This window comes from Dicentrarchus labrax, unplaced genomic scaffold (assembly GCF_905237075.1).
Source record: "Dicentrarchus labrax unplaced genomic scaffold, dlabrax2021, whole genome shotgun sequence".
Lineage (NCBI taxonomy): Eukaryota > Metazoa > Chordata > Actinopteri > Moronidae > Dicentrarchus > Dicentrarchus labrax.
This window is the reverse complement of record NW_026136718.1, coordinates 29,274,725-29,293,228: the sequence shown is the minus strand read 5'-3', so window position 1 is coordinate 29,293,228 and position 18,504 is coordinate 29,274,725. Positions and strand designations below refer to the sequence as shown.

Below are 18,504 nucleotides of genomic sequence, written 5' to 3'. Positions count from 1 at the left end.
TGCTCTTTATTCACCAGAGGCTCAACCCAGCCTCTTATTTCAGAAAGAATGAACAGTAACGGTTACCAATAAAAGGTAAGCCTACTACGTCTATGCTTTGAGCCACTTACTCAAACAGACAAGCCTGTTGACATTTTCAGACAACAAGGAATCCATCCATTTCGGCATCTCACGCTCGCCATCCACTCATAACGTAACGTCTACTACTCTTAAACAAGTGTGTGCGGCGTGCCTGTTGTTTTGTTTCTGGTCTAGCTAGATCCGGTGTGGTGTTGTAGTTTTTCTAACGTAACTAGTTGTTGCAACAGCATGTGAAAAAAAAAGTGTGCTAGGTGGTAATCCCGCGATAAAATTGACGCCGTTAAAATGGGTTTGCGTTAATGCCGTTAATAACGCGTTAAACTGACAGCACTAATATAAATAAAGGTGTTTTAGCAACTATTAAGAAATAAAGGATAAACTATGAATTGTGTTAGCCTAACTGCTAAAAATATATTTAGATGTAGATGTAGTTTTCATACATTTTTTATGGTGAATAATCATCATCCTTTGCAAACGCATAGTTTTTTCTCCCATGTATGCAGTGAAGACCCGCCCCTCCTGTGCCTCTGATTGGGCCTGACACTGACAAACACATGCATTTAACATACACATATTATAACTTGAAAAAACGTTTTGGTCTCATTTCTGAATCTTGAATTAGCCTTTGTAGTTCGGTATGTTGAGATAAATATTTTCACGTTTTGGCCGCAGTCTCTTCTGTGACCCAACCAGTCCACTAACCATATTTGGATTCACGTCCATGTTTGCAGCTGCAGCTGGATATACTCACACAATAAACCTTTTTCCCAGCAAATATTCGGTCTTGTCATAGTAGGAAAAGCATGTGTTACCCATATTCACATTGGCTCTGTTCTTTAGGTGTCCCAGTAAGCCATGAACATCAACAGGATGTTTATCCATGCTTTTCCTTCTATGAATTGTCAAAATGTATACTGTGAAAAATGCCACTCCAATGTATTTAAGCTGTCATGGTAATGTATATCATATTTATAATATATGATGATTGTTTTCATTTATCTATTAATTAACTAGTATTATTTAATTAACAAAGTAGTCCATATTGTTTTACATGGCACACAAGACTGTTGGTCACTAGGGCATTATTAGGGTGACATCCAATTAGAACACCTTCTTTGACATGTGCTCGCACAACAGATTAAGTGTAATTATGAACCTGTCTCTCACATACATATCTGTGTGTTTCCAGAAAGACAATTCAATTTAATACACTTTAGTCAATTTCAAGTATTTCTTCAGACTATCTGAGGACATCCTCTGCACACACCTTCTTCTGTAACAGACGTAGCCTTTCTCACCACTTAAACCCTTTTGCCACCCTGCTGTGCATAAAGCCAAAGTCTCTTCTATAACAGACAAACTCTTACGTCACTTTGTAGACATTTTGACAACAAGTGCCGTGACAACAAAGTGCGCTGGTGCTCAAATCTGAAAATGGATCAGTCCCAAGTGGGAGGGAATGGAAACGGTGAATGTTCTCCTAATATAGAACCAGGGCTGAAAACAGGAAATTAACCTGTGGGATGTTGGCAGATGGGATCAGAGTTACATCTGAAATATTATCACAGATGTTACAAGTTGCTACTTCTGATTATTTATAGACCAAACAAATCTCACCTTTGTGCACAGAACACACAGCTGAGTCATACTTCCTGTGAGCCATCATTAAACGTAGGCTATATATTAAAAAGGTACAGGAAACTTGATTAAAACCAGGTTTCTTCCACAGGTAAAGGATTTGAAGTTACACAAATATCAAATAAGAGCTAAAAATCTTCATTCAGAATTTTTACATGGAAGAAATCAAATCTGGAATATGGTGGAAATAACAAAGCCAGCTTGTTTTGTATTCATTTGTAACTCAAATTTAAATTGGCTGGTCACAGCAAAAAGTGGTGCTATCCATTTCTCTCGTAAATCCCCCCACCCAATCCCCCATTGCTGGCATTTTCTGGGCGTTACTCAACATGGACCCCCCTTTTTTTCCTAGAACACACTTGTGGCTCTTCTAAACAAGCTCAATGGGAAATAATAATATGTTTTTCTACAGAAACACTAACATTTCAAGTAATTCCGTTATTGCAAGTCTTACATTTCAAAAATATTTTGCCATTTTCGCCTATTTCAATTTCAACAAGTGCTGTGGCATTTGTCTCGAGCCACCAGGAGCCACCAGGGGCCACCAGGAGCCACCAGGAGCCACCAGGAGCCACCAGGGGCAGTGGCAGGCTAGTGTTATTGTTAGCTACATTAGCCTATTTAGCAAACCAGCTGGAAAACAAAACTTTACATTGTATTGCACGCACAGCAACACCGTGCAATGCATAAATTGGTGACCGGACTAAAGCAGCAATGTAAACAAGTGTGTAAGAGCATTTAAGATCGACATTAAAACGACCAACGTAGTACAAATACAAAGAAAATACATCTCAATATGGGCGCTGCCATCTTTGTTTTGCGAGTCGTACGTTCACCCTCGTTCAGCTCGTTGTACTCTGAGGAGCCCCGAGTGGGATGGTTGATATTACGACCAAAAGGGGGTGTGTCTCGATGAAATGTCGCGAGATAGCTGTGAGATTTACACTTTCCAACTCGGCCGGGGGATTTACGAGACAAATGGATCGCACCATTCTGTGCATCTTGGGAAAATAGGCTTTTCTGGAAGCTTGTGTCGTACTGACTATCACACAGCAAATACATGAACTACCGGAGACGTCTAGTTACTAGTAAGTTTTGTTTGTACATACTGTATGATTTATGCACATAATCAATGTATGTTCTGTAAGTAAGTAAAATAAATAAATACTATAGCTGGGGAGCTAACCACTAACACGCCATAGCCAGGGAACCTTCTTACCACAAGTTAGTCACAATAGCTCTACAAGCTAGCTAGTAACTGTAGATGTCGCTAACAGAACAGAAAGTTTATTCAAGATACATGTGTGTATCATCACCTGCTGACTCATAATTATCTTAAAAACATGTCTCTTATGTGAAGCAGCTTATAATCCAGCAGGTTAAATAAAAGTGGATGGTGCAACTGCTAATACGCTACCATAACTTATTCTGTTTTGAAATCTCCGGATCTCCACACCCTCAAAGGTTAGATCTGTCACCTGTGTGGCTAATGGCACAAATTCTCGTGGAAAAGTTTACCAATGTAAACCTTAATGTGAAAGGTTTGCACAAGTTAATACACCATGAATGTGTTAAGGTAGAACCGGATACAGCGTTGGAGGTGGGGCTCCATTCCATGAGAGCTGCTCAGTGGTGCTTGAAGCAGAGACTTCTGGCTGCTAACTTCAGGTTTCGCCCTATGTTAACTTGAAAGGAGATAAAATTATTGAATCACACAGCTTTTCTAGACTTTCCAAATGATGTTGGACCAAATGGATGCTATACTATTCTGATAGTGAAACAAATCTTTTCACAATGTAAGGTTATGAGAAAAAGTCTTTTGAGGCCCCTGTGCATTAACATGATGGACACTATTGTTGTCATTACACAGTTTGGCCACTATGTCAAACTGGCTTCCAAGCCTGGCGCTCTTCCTGGGACCTTGGAATACACTGATTGCAGCAATTCCACTGAACTGAACTGATTTGGTTGATTTGTATTGGATAGATTTTTATTGTTTAAAATGCTGACACCATGGGTCACCTTCCATGGAGTCCGCCATGTTGAACTGCCATGTTTCTACAGTTGGACAGAAGGGACAAACCAAACACTGGCTCTAGAAAAGGACCGTTTGCGTTTTTGGAAGTTTCACAGCCACCATAGTTTCTCCAACACACTTTACAGGTTGGCAAATACAGACACTTCTTCAGTTAGTTTCAATCTGCCACTTCACCGCTAGATGCGACTAAATCCTAAAAGCTGGTCCTTTAAGAAAAGAAATAACACAGAAATGCCATCAACTACTATTAATCTAATTTAATTTTAAGACCGATGGCAAGACCACAAATATAATAAACACCTATTTCGTTATTTTGAGCTTCCTTTAGCTTAAATATACTTCACTTCAGCCTCTCAGAGAGCAGGCAGCTTTGCATGTTTGTCTGTTGTACTATACTTTTTTCTTTCTTACAGTAATTCATCTCTGGGAATAGATAAAACAGTACAGACTGGAGAACCCAATGAAGTCTGAAAAGTGACATGGTGTGAATAACACCCTGGATAGTGAAAGTACTGAAGCAAAGTTATTTTCTTTCCAGATGAAGAATCACTCTTGGAGAGCATCAGGATTTCATCTTCACAGGCGGTTACGTTTATAAAAAAAATAATAATAATAAAAAAAAAGGCAAAAGACCCTCCAGTGCTAAGAATGGATATAAACTGGGGTCCAAAAACAAATGTTAGATAAATATACATTTGTCAAGGAAATATAATAATTAGTTTCCAAAATAATGAATGAATGCTTGTTATTTCAATGTGTCAGACATTTAATAAACATTTTGGCATATATAAGTATTCAGTCTGAATCGGGCAGATACCCAATATTCAAGGCCAAGGAAAACCTGATTGGGACATCCTTAGTCTAAAGTGTCTTATCCAGATGTAAATTTTGTTAGTTGTATTAAAAAGTCACTAAGGGAGTCTAAACTTGTGGTCTAAACAATTTTTTTTTTTTTAAAAGGCCTGAGTCCTTCTGTTGTAATAATTACTTACATATATTTCTGTTTATTTAAGTACCTCTAAGTACTAGTCTAAATGGCCAATTAGACTGAATTTGTTGTCTACAGCTTTGAAAATAAATGACAAAAAAACTTCTGCATTTCTTTTTTTCTCTATTCATGGGCTGTTCAGAGGGTTTAAGAGACTTTAAGGGGTGGCAGAAATATATGCTGACTGAATCACCAACAATCACATATATCAATATTTGCTTGGAAAATCTAAATGAATGTGATAAATTTGACAGTATTTGACACCAAACTGGGATGACCAGGCATTTTATGGGCAGCTGCCACCCCATGCCATCCCTCTAGATCTACCCCTGTTCTTTGAGAAGGTACGGGACAATAACCCCAAAACTTAGTTACATATGGCTTTTATGTTACTACCTTTATAGTATAGTTGCTAAGAAGACTACACAAAATGCCCCCAGTGAGAAACATCTAGACACTGTAATACATGCAAAGCAGCCACTTTAAATATTTACACTCCATATTCCCAGCCAACCTGGCCTCAGTTCAGCTTTAATATGCAGAGAGGAGGAATGAAAGAATGAGAGAGGGAGAGACAGAGGAAGACAAGTCAATCAGCTGAACCCTGAGGACCTCACAAACAAGCTCTGGGAAATATGTGCCGAATGGCTGCCATCACAGCTTCATAGAGTGCTCATCGACGAGAACTGCTTAGCAAACAGAATTATCCTGGCAAAGATTGAAATTAACTGCAATGTATTGTACTTACTGTTGTATGCTGTGACTTGCTTATAAAGATAAAATGTTTACATGTCATGAAAGCTTTTTTTCCCTTTTTTGTTTTTACTCCAAAAGGTGGCTTGACAGACTTGATGGGAGCATTTCGTAACCTACTATTTGGCAGGCCTTTCCTGGAGAAAGTGTTTTGTGATGCAACTTGGCTGGAATTGAGCAAATACATTAAAAGGGATCAGTCTTGGAACCCTTGTCTTTTCAATATACCCCATGAAAAGATCTAAAACAAAAATGAATGTATCTAATAACAAGTACTGTATCAAAGCCCGATATATCTCCTTATTCTGTGCTATAGAGCTCCATTGTCATCCATTAGAAACATATCAACGAGACACTAAAAATGATATATATTTAAACAGTTTCCTTTCAAGCGCTTGTGGAAGCATGATTCTGCTGTAGTTCAAGTATGAAAAATATGGTACAATTGAAGAATAAACATACAGTATTTGTGGTTTTCTATTGAGCCAGAACAAATTCTAGCATTGAAAATATAATTTGACATTGAAAACAAAACCTGACCTGAAAAAGTAAACATTAGCATTAATACACCTGTATTGGAAAAGGTTATAATGGCAGTGAAAGGTATTGACCTGAAAAAATCCAACTGAAAAATAAAAGACATGAAGAATCTTTTAATTTCATCTTGATATTATTTTTGTATTCTGATGTGTTTTTCAATGACAATCTCTCAGTTTCTTTCCTTTTTGAAGTTTTTTCCCCCCGTGTCACTGATTTTTAGTTTAAACTGTCTGTCTGGCATTTGCCGTTGAGAGAAGAGAAGTGGCGTGACTTACATATCTGCATACTAATGAGAAAACGTAACTCCAAAGCAGTTTAGAGAAGTTCCTCAACATATCTGGTCATAGAAAATTTGTGGTGCGAGGTACCCTGGTAGCTCACCTGGTAGCTCACCTGGTAGTCACCCTCACTCTCTCTCCCCCCTTTCCTCCCACACTTCAGCTGTCACTATTGATTGAAGGCAATAAAAGCCTATTTATTAACTTTAAATTGTTCAAAACCAGCTAAAAATAGACTGTATGTAAAGTGTCCAGTAGAGAGAGTGAATGTTGTGTGTACATCCGCAGATTATTCATGCAGAATGAATACTGTTTTTTTAATGCTGCCTGCAGGCTTTTTGCCTGTAAATCCAGTGTTTTCTTCGCGTTCTCCAGGACAAATCTACCTCTAATCCCCTAACCCGATTACTGTAACCACACAGCTCATTTACATCACAGTTAAGAAATCAGTTTACTGCAGAAAGCCGATAGTAACTTGGTTAGTTAAGTGCATGTAAAGCCGCTGAATGTGATTTCATAAGGAAAGCGATTTTTCATTTGTTGAGCTGTTGTCATGCTTCGCCGTGACTGGTTGTTTCACAGCTCTGAAACCAGTGATGCGACTGGCTGGGGGTGGATTTATTAATCATCACACCCTCCCATCTGTGTTCCCTGTCACTCAGCCTTTTTGCACTTTGTGCTGCTGCACATGCATGAACCGAAATAGCAGGTTCATTTGGAGAAACACAGTCTGCGCACACGAGACCCACTGCTGTGCACTTGTCCTTGTGCTCGCTTGATTTAATGGGCTGTGAATGTCATCTGCTGCTGAAAATAGTAAAAAACACCACAGCAGCCAGCTGTTTAAGGGAAATCTTAAAAGGAGTCTTAAAGTTAGTTAAAAATTTAACTATGTATTTGTGAGGCATTTTTAAAGTCTCCAGTGGGAACCAGTGTGCTTGGAAAAGAGGGCCACTGACAGAGTAAGAAAGTCATAAAGTACTGAGACACGTTTTAGTTTGTGGGATCTGGTAAGAAGAAATGTTACAGTGACGGCTACTTAGAGCAGATAACTACTCTAATCATTCATCATCAATGGGCTTGACAGTAATTTGCTGTTCACATCTCAAATCATTCTGACCAAGACAGACATTTAATAGGGTTTTATTCAAAGTTATCCCCATACTGTGAGAGTTAAGGTGTCTTTGATTGCAAAACTGTAGAAATATGTACGCATAAGTGGAGAATGTCAGAGTACAGATTTTTAATTGCCATAATTTCTATTACAGACCCCTGGAATCCCCAAACTTTGAATATTAATGACCCCTGGAACCCCTTTAAGACCCACGGATTCCTAAACAGTAGCTTGGGACATTCTTAAGAACCCCTGCAACCCAATTAAGACCCCAGACCTCCCTCTGGCCAAACAACGTCTCTGGATCTGACTGTAAAACCACTGATGTAAAAGATCATCAGCACACCTGCCCTCCCACATGTGATATTGAGACATTTCAATCATTTCATATTCCATTTTCTGTTACTCTTGTTCTCTCATTCTCTCCATTAACCCCAACAAACCCCTAAAGAAGAGGCACAGCTTAGTGTTGTGTATACACACAGCAGTGCAGTCAAGCATTTACCTGGGAGTTGACTGTCTGGCCCATGGGAATGCGGGAACACTCCAGAGCATACTGCTTCACACAGAAGTAACACCCCTGGCAGAAGGAGAAGGCACACGTAAAAACATTAATGTGTGGCTGACCAGTTGTTGAAGCCATCTACAGATAGGTGAGAGTCAGGATGGTAAATTAAGGCCTTTTAAATGGCCTTCAATGGAAATTGACCCCCTCAACACAAGCTCAACAAAAACTGATGCATAAAAGGGTAACAGCCAGTAGCAGCAAGACAAAACACACACCAGAAAACTAACTGTGATGTTTGCCTGGAAATAACAAGGTCACAGACAACGCATATAGGGGTCAAACATACTGTACCATGAGAACATGGAAATATAATAACACATTAGTCCTGCTCCCATTAATATCTTCTGCTGAAAGTAAATATTTTTCCTTCTTTCACTAGTCCCAGCTTGTGAAAGCAGTTGTATTCTGTTTTCTATGAATCTGTAGGAGCTTTGTTTAGATAGGTTAAATAAATTACTTGACCCTGCAGTAGGTAACTTTTATAAAAATAACTTTTTGTTATATATTTCCTGAAATGTTCACTATAATCTGCCTTAGCCAATCAGAGCCAAGAAAGATAATTGAATGTTGAATCTCATTCCCAGGTCGTCATATAACAACAATCTCAATCGAATCAGTATCTTCAAGCCACCAACCCAAAGTATTTTTTTGCTCCTTGGCTCCGATTGGTTGCTTTCATTCAGGCCCAGTGGATTCTTGTAAATACCATTAGCAGCACTAGGAGGAGCCAGAGGAATCTGTTCTGTCAGGATATAATGAAAGTTTCAGAAAATATGACGAAAAGTTATTTTTATATTTAGTTAGTACCTATTGCAGCTTTAAAATAAATCTATTACCTCAGCTGGTGTTGAAGATTTTGAAAGGCGTGGATGTTTATCAGGCAGTGATGAAAGATGTTACCGAGTTGGCAGTATGGAAAGTGTAGGATGTAGTGTTTTTGGAGCTTGGCCCATGCTAGGCTAAGGCTTTTAGTCTTTTTATGGGATTTGTTAACAATAACAATGTGAAAAGAAATGTTATAGTGACTTCTATGACGCGTAATTTGCTCTTCACATCTTAGAAATTATTATAAGAAATGTATTAAGACTTTATTTAAAGTTATCCCCATATTGGCAGAGTTAACGTGTATTTCAGTAACAAACTGTATAATATCTACACTTCACATGAGAGATAATCCAAAGTAAAAATTATACTGGCTTTTGTTTGAAGGAACCAGGATGATGCCAACTTCTGGATTGGCCTACGAAAATAGCATTTAGCTCAAAACACCACCGCGTAAAGTCTCACAAGGCTGCTAGCATGGCTGTAGAGTCTTAGTCTTGCTCAAACTAGACCCAACATGCTTTGCTTGAAACCCTGAATATTAGGGATCCACTGGTTTACTCTTAATTTGTGCAACATGAAAATCAACTTTGACTTGAAACTTCTGAGGTTTGTAATATCAGTGACATTTTATCTCTTTGAGTTTCATTTTGACAGTTACTGTCACATAGTGTAATCCTTGTAGCCATTTTGTTTTAAATCTATGGTATGCTCCAGAATTTCTTTATACATAAATGTGTTAAAACATTAACAGGGACCAACAGTGTTAGTGATTTTGAGTGCCCTTCAGGTTGCTCATCTCACCTGAAAAGCCAGTTCCATCAACACGATCCCCCCTGGCAGCGCCCTCTGGAGGTGATATGCAGTAGTGCCAGATGCTGTAGTCTAAAGTTTATTTAGAAGAAACAGCAGTTAGGGGTTGGGTGCCTTGCTCAAGGGCACCATGGCAGTGCACAGGAGGTGGAACTAGCATCTTTCCAGCTGGCAGTTTTTTATTTACAAAACAATCTTACAAATCAGTTTGTTTAATATAGGCGTTTGAAGGCAGATACAGCTGGTTTTTAATCAGTGTTGCACATATTTTGTGCTGGGATTTAAAATAAAATGTTCTTCTAATACGTGTTACCACACTGTGTTAATGCGCTAAAAGATAAATAATTTCCTTGCTACTAAAACCAATTCTCAAGTACAATTTTGGCATTTTATAGAGGCAGCCAAATGCGCAAATGCTAGTAGTTTGATTTATTCTCAAAAGTTCGACTTTAATCTTGAAATGTCAAGTTTATTCATCACATCTCAAAGACACAGAGGAGAGGCTGCACCTACGACCATAAATTATAACTGTATTTTCTGCTCTGCTAATCCCACTCCCTGGTTTTGCAGAGTACCGATAAAAGAACAGACTTTGGAACCAGTTCTAATTCAGAACCTGATTTTGGGAGGTAGCCCTGTTTGGGAGTTAGTGAAGTTTTTACTGTGCCACAAAGAAAAAGAAGTTAAAATCCAAAACACCTCTCGCTGATGTTAGCAGCAATGAAAAGGTTACCACCACCTGACAAAAAAATACACTGTGGTTCTCGAACGCCCTGCAGGGAATTGCACACTGCAGTCTTTTTTCATTACTACAACAACACACACTCATCAGCAACATTGTCTTTGGAAGCATACATCCGCTTTTCACAGGAAAATACAGAGAGACATACAAAAATATACAGTGTACATCAGAGGTTGCGCAAGTTTCTCATTGTTTGTCATTCTGACAGACATGGTTTTAAATAATAACCTATTTTTTACAAGGGCATAGAGAGCAAAGAGGACCAGACACCGACGTGCAGTCTTTTTTATTTCATCAGTATTACTTGCTTGTTCTTCATCCTTTGCTGTGTCAGTTGCTCTTTTTTCCACCTCTTTTTATCAACCACATCATAACTATTGGGGTTTTAAAAAAAACTTTAGACACTCAGTTTTGCAATAGCTAGGCTATGTAGAGATGGTCATTCATGTGAGATCAAAGACAAGATCACTAAATAATAGCTAATAGACCATTTTCACAGCAGCCATTTTTGATATAAAGTAGAAGGGTAATCATGAATGAATCCGTATGGCCCACCTCACCACAACTCAAACTATATCCTTGCTGCAGGCGGAGTGAGTCCCTGATTAGCCAATGGAGCAGGTCAGCTATGCTTTACAATTGTCATATCCTATGTTAGATATTCCTGCAGCAGACTGGGTACTGCACATTGTTTTTGTTTTGTTTTGTTTGCATGTTTTTGGATTGTGTATGTAGTAAAACTGTTACTATTACTACTATTAATTCCAGCTTCCAAAAAATATATTCAGAAACTGAATGCACTACATGTGTAGGTTTCAAGACGGGAATTAATGAAAATGTAAATTGGAAATAAAACATTACAAGCAATGACGCCAACAATGTTTCTAGGGAACAGCTGGACAAATGGACAGTTACAACAGCCCGCCCTGCCTCAGTCCCCAAGTGTGTGTGTGTGTTTGTGTCTGTATATCTCCGAGGTGAACACAAACCTTAGGGCTGTCTTCGCTCTTCTGCTTTACGTAAGAAAAAGACATCCTCCCTTCCGATGACATAGAGCTCAGCATGGCAGCACGAGCCCGGGCAATGCTGTAAGAGATGTGCGGGTGGGGTGGAGGACAGGGGTCAGTTAGGTTCTGCTTAAAGCAAAGAGGTCTGAGCCTTAGGGCTGATGGAGCACAAACAGCGCATGGCCAACCCATAAGAGATAATTCAGAGAGAGTGACATGGTCTGAGCCTAGAAAGTGGTGGAGGCAGGCAGGACAGGCATCTGCCCTGCCTCTGCTCTGGTTATATCAGCCATGGGGCCGCAATGCTGGGAGCTCAGGGGTCGGATGAGGATCAAAACACATATGATGACTAATGGATGAATGCTGCTCACAGTGGAGGAGCGAACTGGTAGAGAGGCAGAATTGGAGTGATACATTTTCAAGTTTAACACAAAAAAGTAGCAGATAAATGCAGAAAAACACGAATGGAATGGTCAGGTATGTTTTTCATCATCTCATCTCACTCATCTATTTTAACATGGGTTGGCCAACCTGGATAAAAATAAAGTGGATGAAAACCATTTACTACTTACTTTCCTTTAGGATTTCATGTGCAGGACAGTGTATAGCATGCAATAGACCCTAGTTTGGTCATGGGGAGAGCCTCAAAAATAATTCTAACATATGCCAAACAGAAAACCCAGAGACAAGCAATGTAGACATTTAACAGTAACTAAGGCAAAAAAAATGAAACATTCTTATGGATACGGACCTGCGAGCCGGAGACTGAGGCCGGACCTGGACCAGAATGAAGCCCATGCTCTGCAGGTACTGGACATACTGCTGGAGGAAGGTGCTGGAAATCTCAAGCAGCCAGGGTTCTTCCTTCAGTCGGCTGGGCAGCATGTCAGCTGAGTCAGTGCTGTAGCTTCGGTCCCGACCTGATGCAGTGGAGTCGCTGGAGCGATGCCGTTTCTGGAAAACATATCAGAGTTTCACCATTTATAGAACAATGCACCCTCTTCAAGTATGCCAACTTGATTTTGTGCACCACTGTATGTTTTAAGCAAACAAAATATTTACCTTTAACTATGGCTAAAAGACACTAGATTACAATAGTTTGTTTGACTGAAAACACATGTGTGTCCTCTCTGTGATTCATGAATATGACATGATAGCATGTGCCCATTACCCTTGGAGCTCTGCCATTGAGGCCATGGAAACGACTCATAGTAAATTGGCCAAAGAGGAGTCCTGACCATTGACACATATAAACATGGACGACATGACAGCTGTCCAGAAGTGAGGTCAAAACATCTTGATCGCCCTCTGGTGGCTGCCTGCAGTATAGGTTATTAGGTCCATCATCCATAAATATTTTCCAAAGATGGTTTCTGGTATTTTAGGCAGTTCTTATGACACTGATGTTTGTTTAAGGGTCCAAGTTTGGTTTTAATTAGTTATTTGAAGCTATAAAAATGGGGTTTCACATCATGATTGACAGCTGAGCCCTAATCTGATCCAATATTGGTACTGGGTGCTGATAGTTAGCAAATTCACATATTGGAAAGATATCACAGATCCATGTACTGATCCAAATTCCACAGTCTGATGTTTTTATTATTGATCCAATAATGCAATTTTAAGCCCATAGCCAAAATGTGGTAGCACAAAATTATTTAATTAGTAATAACACTATTCTACTAAGATATCTAACAGTCCTAATATTTTTTTGTCTCCCAGAATTCTATGAGTTAGACATACAAATGGAGCTTGTGCTGGACCAATAAGCTACCATAACATAACATGAGACAGTCTGCAACTTAGTGAGATAACAGTTGGCTTACTCAACATGTCCTTAGTTTGGAGAAATTTTAGTCTCTAGCAAGTTGTAATGTGTGTAAAGTATTAGTATCAGCAGATGTCTACATTCAGGAATCAGAATCAGACTGGAACTGAAAAAAAGTGGATGGGTGCATCTCTGATACATATGGGCCATGCAAAGCCTTTATTGCTGAGTCCAATGCTCCCTGTCCTGGTGGTAACCCTTAGAAATAACTTATAGACACCAGTGGTGGAGAAAGGGGGGAAGGCCTTTACAGGGTTGTTTTGCTCAGGGGAGTCCAGAATCAGCAGACAGATACTGGCAGCAGTTTCTGTAGTCAGAGAAACAAGGCCATGTAGAGGCACTTCTGCCTGGCCTCAGCCAGAAGCTCTTCCCAAAAACGGGGTGGTGGGTCTGCTGTTACTAGCCATCCAGACTGCAGAACTGGAACTGAGCAGTCATTTTAAGCACATTCATGATAGCTATTGAAATCCAGCAAGGCTGTGTTTGTTTTAGATTTTTTATGGAGCTCATGATACCAGTGATCTAAAGAGCTACCAGTGACCTCGACAAGTGGACTGGTCTGGTGATAATAGTGATGTTGTCATGGCGAATTTAGAACTGAGTTTAAATTCAAAGCCCTTGATTTACAAGTAAATCGGCATTCCAACCCTCATAAAAGGATAGCTGGGCAACTCTACAACCTGGACCCAGAACAGCAGCCGGAGATGGAAGGATGGATGGACGAGTTAATTAGAATTAGACTTTCATTGTTAACTCCATGAGGACAACGTTGTCAGGTAAATTTTTACTAAAGAAACCACCTATTATTTATATTTATATATTGTTTGACTCCACTGTAAATGCATCAGTGTTAGCCAAAAGGCTTATTTTCAACAACAAAAAAACTAGAAAGGCACCTCCACCAAGGCCAATAGTCCAGTCTTTTATGATATGAAAATATGCACATTATTCACTGTTCCTATGCCGAGTTTGCGCAACAAATTCAGTATTTCTTTTAATAGTAAAGTGAAAAAGAATTTGTGTATCTGCCCTGAGATTCGGATCCACCCCAAAATTGTTCTTCCTTCACCCATGCTAGACCCTTTCATTAAAATAGGACCTGTAGTTTTTCTATAATCTTGCTGACAGACATAGCTAAATGAACAACAGTCTCATCTTTTAATACAGCGTTTGTTGCTAGGGAATAGTGGTATGTTCATGCATGCTCTTGACTGAGTATTTAATAAGAAAATCACTACCTATAGATACCAATTAATCCAGAAACGACCTCCTTCTCCTGTAACTTTGCTTTGAGGCAGGCCACAAACATACCTTTACTGGAGGCGGAACGATCTGTTCCTCTTGGATCTGCTTGCGGAAGATGGGGTCGAAGAGGAGAGGGGTGGCACAGTAGTGAACCAGCCTGGACGACTGCTTCAGGGTCTCCAAATCTGTCCCCTGTTGAGACATCCACTGTTACTTCAGGATAAGATGCTTAAGAGGATAAACTGTGATAGAAGTGGAATTATTGTGATACACAAGACTATAACAGCTTTGCTTTCAAGAATATAGTCTACAGGCTCATCAGTGTTGATAGGCAGCTGCATCATCAAAGATCTGCCAGATGGACATTAAACGTAGTGTAGTAAGTACAGGGGCTTGGCATTCAGTTCCAAAACTGACTATGATGCAGTCATATCACATCTAATACAAGTACTTCATCCAGTGGTATGGAAATCTGCCTAAAACCAAATGTCAGTGGAAATGGCTGCGGGCCCTGTTGGCCCTGGGTCAGGCTGCAGACCTCCTCCTGCATGTTCTTGAGTTAGAGTGCTCTGTGGGTGTCTGTTGAAATATCAAATTCGTAAATTGAATGCCACCATGTAACCTCTCTCGAGATGTCACTGTGGCAGACAGAAACCTTTTTAATTAGCCCCGATATTCCCCACTTTCAAACAAGGCAATACTAAATGATTTCCCCAAGGAATGAACTGTAATTGTAGCTCCTCAAAGCCATAAAGTAGTGAGAGGCACCATTCCCCCAGGTTTTGTCAGGTCCAATTAGCTATATTTGATATTAGGTTACTTTCACAGTACAGGAATGTAATACTCAATTCTGACTTAATGGTCAGGTCCAATTTGTTGTTAGATTATGTTTCTTAATGTGTCCAATATTTTCACATTTTGAACTTGTCACCTTTGTGAACAAACCCCATGAGCAAAAAGTATATACTATACCACACCAGGTTTCAATACCTTTGATGCCCATGCATGAACACACAACTGTAATTGAGCCTGCACTTCATAATCACATATGGTGCTGTCATCTACAGTGAGTACATGGGCTCATACCTGGCTTAATGCATTAGAATACTGTGCATTTAGTGGCTTTCAAATCAATCTCTTTAAAAGCAGTGGTCCGAACACAGGCTTGCGGGTTGTTAACTTGTTTGGCATCTGGTTGAATCCTCACTTAACCTTAACAACCTATAATGTTTGAAAGCAAACACTTTGAAAGTTAAAAAGCCCAGTCCAGCTGAAAAGACAGCCAAGATGGTTAAAAAAAATAAGTCATATATTCACAGATTAAGTTAGCTAATGTTAGCAACTAATCAACGTCCATTATCAGCTAGCTAGTTAGCTAGATAGCATTTTGCTAACATTAGCTATCAGATGTAACTAGTTAGCAAATAATTAATGTTGATTAGCTAGTTTTGCTCTGAAGCTAAATGTGGTGGTTGAGTTAGGGTAAGCGTTACACAGGTGTGATACGGTTGGAGTGGGTCTTAAGTTTAGTTGTGTTGCAACCACATTCTTGTGTGTCATTTTTCACTGAGGTCGATTGCCTGACTTGTATCAAAGTCCAAAGTCAGAAAACATAATGTCACATGTTTATATAATTTGATCTCTTCACTGCCATTCAAAACATATTATACATACTCTGTATATGAGGGGAATAAATAACCTCCAGTATGAAGAGTATTTTAATACTGCTTTAACTTGAAAATATTTAGGTTATGTGTGAATGTGGCTTTAAGATTTGGGATACTTACTGAAATGGGCATGTTGGACTGTGCTGACCTCTGCTGCCAAGTCACAAACAGGTTCTCTATCTTCATCTGTTTCTCCATTTCTGTAAGCACCAAGACAAAACCATTACCCCTCCTGTCAAAAATTCTGTTATTATTAATAGGACTAACAGGGATGTCCTGATCAACATTTGTTGCCCCTGATCCCATTCAAGAGGTATTTAATACTGAGTGTCTGTCGATATCGAGTCCCAAATCAATACTTGTATTTTCCTAGATAATAAAAGGTGCATAGTGCACACTTTAAGTACATTAAAGTTATCAAAATCAATCCAATGTATATGCTTGACAATTGAAGCGCTCTAGATTGCATTGCCTGCATCAAAGCTGCTCAATATAGCTCAATATAGCAGATAATGTTAAGTCAAAAAATGATCTGCCTCGATTCCGATCCTTGAGATCAGATCAGGACATCCCTGGTAGCAGTATTAACCTCTCCGCTCAGCAGCTTTGATTTCCAAGAGTTGGCCGCCATGTCGGGCCACCACATCCCCCTCCATCAAGGGTCGGATGGTGCAGACGTCCCTTAGGGCCTCGTCAAAGGGAAGCAGCTCCGAGGGGAAGTGAAGCGGAGCAAGACTTCGGCCAGAGCCACCCAGCCTGCCCTGCTCTTTGCTGGGTAAAGGAGGAACCGTGTTACGCAGCAACGCATCCGGCTCCATGGAGGGGCTCAGGAATGGATTGGGATCCTGGAAAAGACAGATGGAGAGCAAGAAATAAACAAAAAGACAAAAGATTGTCAATTAAATGGTTTGGACAATAAATGCTAAACAAAACACAGCAAAGAGAATGCCCATATCATAGTTCAGAGAGCAGAGAGGATGGGTACTTTTAATGCTCCCTCTTAGAATGAAAGGATCATTCAAGACGTTTTTGAGGAATATTCAGATAAAATTAGGCATTTGTGTCTGCATGGTCAGCTTTAACACTCATTGTACATTGCATATGGAACTGCACTATATATCATTGTTGAAGGGTGTTCTTCTTATTGAATATTTCCAGAGCTTTGTTCATGTGCCCTGGTGGCTGTTGAGAGGAACTTTTGGGTGAGTTTGTTCAGCGGAGCAGCTCAGGGGCCAGATGCCCCAGTATGGCAGAGCTGGCTGCACCATGCCCACAGGCTGGAGGGTCAAACTGTTTCACTGGTGCTCCCTCTGCTTCTCATCAGGACCATGACAGATGAAGCTCTGTTCAGGCAAAATTTTCTGCTGCTCTGACTCTGCCTTCTGTCCGGACTCATTAGTAATGCAGCGATGAAGAGCAAGGCCATCGAAGGGAAAGGAAAAGTTTGGTTCTTTCTATTCTTTGAGCTTGTTTTGTAATTGGCCGTGGGGGGAGGCTAAAAGGGCATTTGGTGTCTTTCTTTGCTGTAAAATGCTGCTCTAATAAATCTCTGCTTCAGCCTACAGTGTAGGAACAACACTGTGCGTGACATTTTTCAACCCTTTTTCAGTTTAAACTAAATTGCATGCTTGATGTCAATGTCAGCATATCCCAGATTGACCTGCTAGTGGTGCCCGAGGGCAAAAATTAAAAATTAGCCCATCTACCCAAACCACCATCCTCTCCCTCTGTAAATTCAGTATGCTATTCCTATGCTTGAAAACTTTTTGGCCAAGGGGTTTTTGTGAGGTAATTTGATTAAACACAAAGTCATTTAGGAGTAAGAATCATGTAATAACTTGTGCTTTGTGCTGCTGCAAATACATGAACCAAATGGAGACAGCCCATAATCTACCGCTTAGCCCTTATCATATCACTTGATACTGAGGTTTACATTACCAAACAAATAAATCAAATTACTGCAAACCACTTGACACTAGGGATTGTGCCTCTCCATCACGAGGTAAATGCGATACACATCTTGATGCATTACCAACGATCCGACACATATGAAGCAACTACCACTGTGGTACGAAAGAATTAACCCCTATTGTGATGGAGTGCAATTCAACACAGTTTGATTCAACACAAAACAATTCAATTCAATACGATGTGATGCAAAAGAATATGATGCTGTGTAATCCTATATGGTACAGATAGTTTGACTTAATTTCTTTGGTTCTTCATAAGCAGCTTGAGAAACAGTTTCATTGGTCACGTTTCTAAATAATAAAGTCATAGGGTCTGTATTAATAACCATATAGTTTTCCTACTTTTGGAAGAGAACCCAGAAGTTCTGGTTTCACATCATTCAAAATGTGATTTGTCTTTGGTCACGCAAAC

General features: G+C 39.7%; 1 protein-coding gene across 11 annotated transcripts in view; it reads right to left on the bottom strand.

Annotated features, from left to right (window-relative positions):
• Nucleotides 1-18,504, bottom strand: part of szt2 (SZT2 subunit of KICSTOR complex) — a 117,416-nt gene that overhangs the window by 15,975 nt on the left and 82,937 nt on the right. For all 11 annotated transcript variants that reach the window (XM_051377722.1, XM_051377725.1, XM_051377721.1 and 8 more), the window contains 7 exons: nucleotides 16,712-16,967; nucleotides 16,243-16,322; nucleotides 14,522-14,647; nucleotides 12,134-12,336; nucleotides 11,365-11,461; nucleotides 9,625-9,705; nucleotides 7,936-8,010 (listed from right to left, as the gene is read on the bottom strand). In XM_051377722.1, the coding sequence (XP_051233682.1) occupies nucleotides 7,936-8,010; nucleotides 9,625-9,705; nucleotides 11,365-11,461; nucleotides 12,134-12,336; nucleotides 14,522-14,647; nucleotides 16,243-16,322; nucleotides 16,712-16,967 (918 nt within the window). The remainder of the gene's footprint in view (nucleotides 1-7,935; nucleotides 8,011-9,624; nucleotides 9,706-11,364; nucleotides 11,462-12,133; nucleotides 12,337-14,521; nucleotides 14,648-16,242; nucleotides 16,323-16,711; nucleotides 16,968-18,504) is intronic.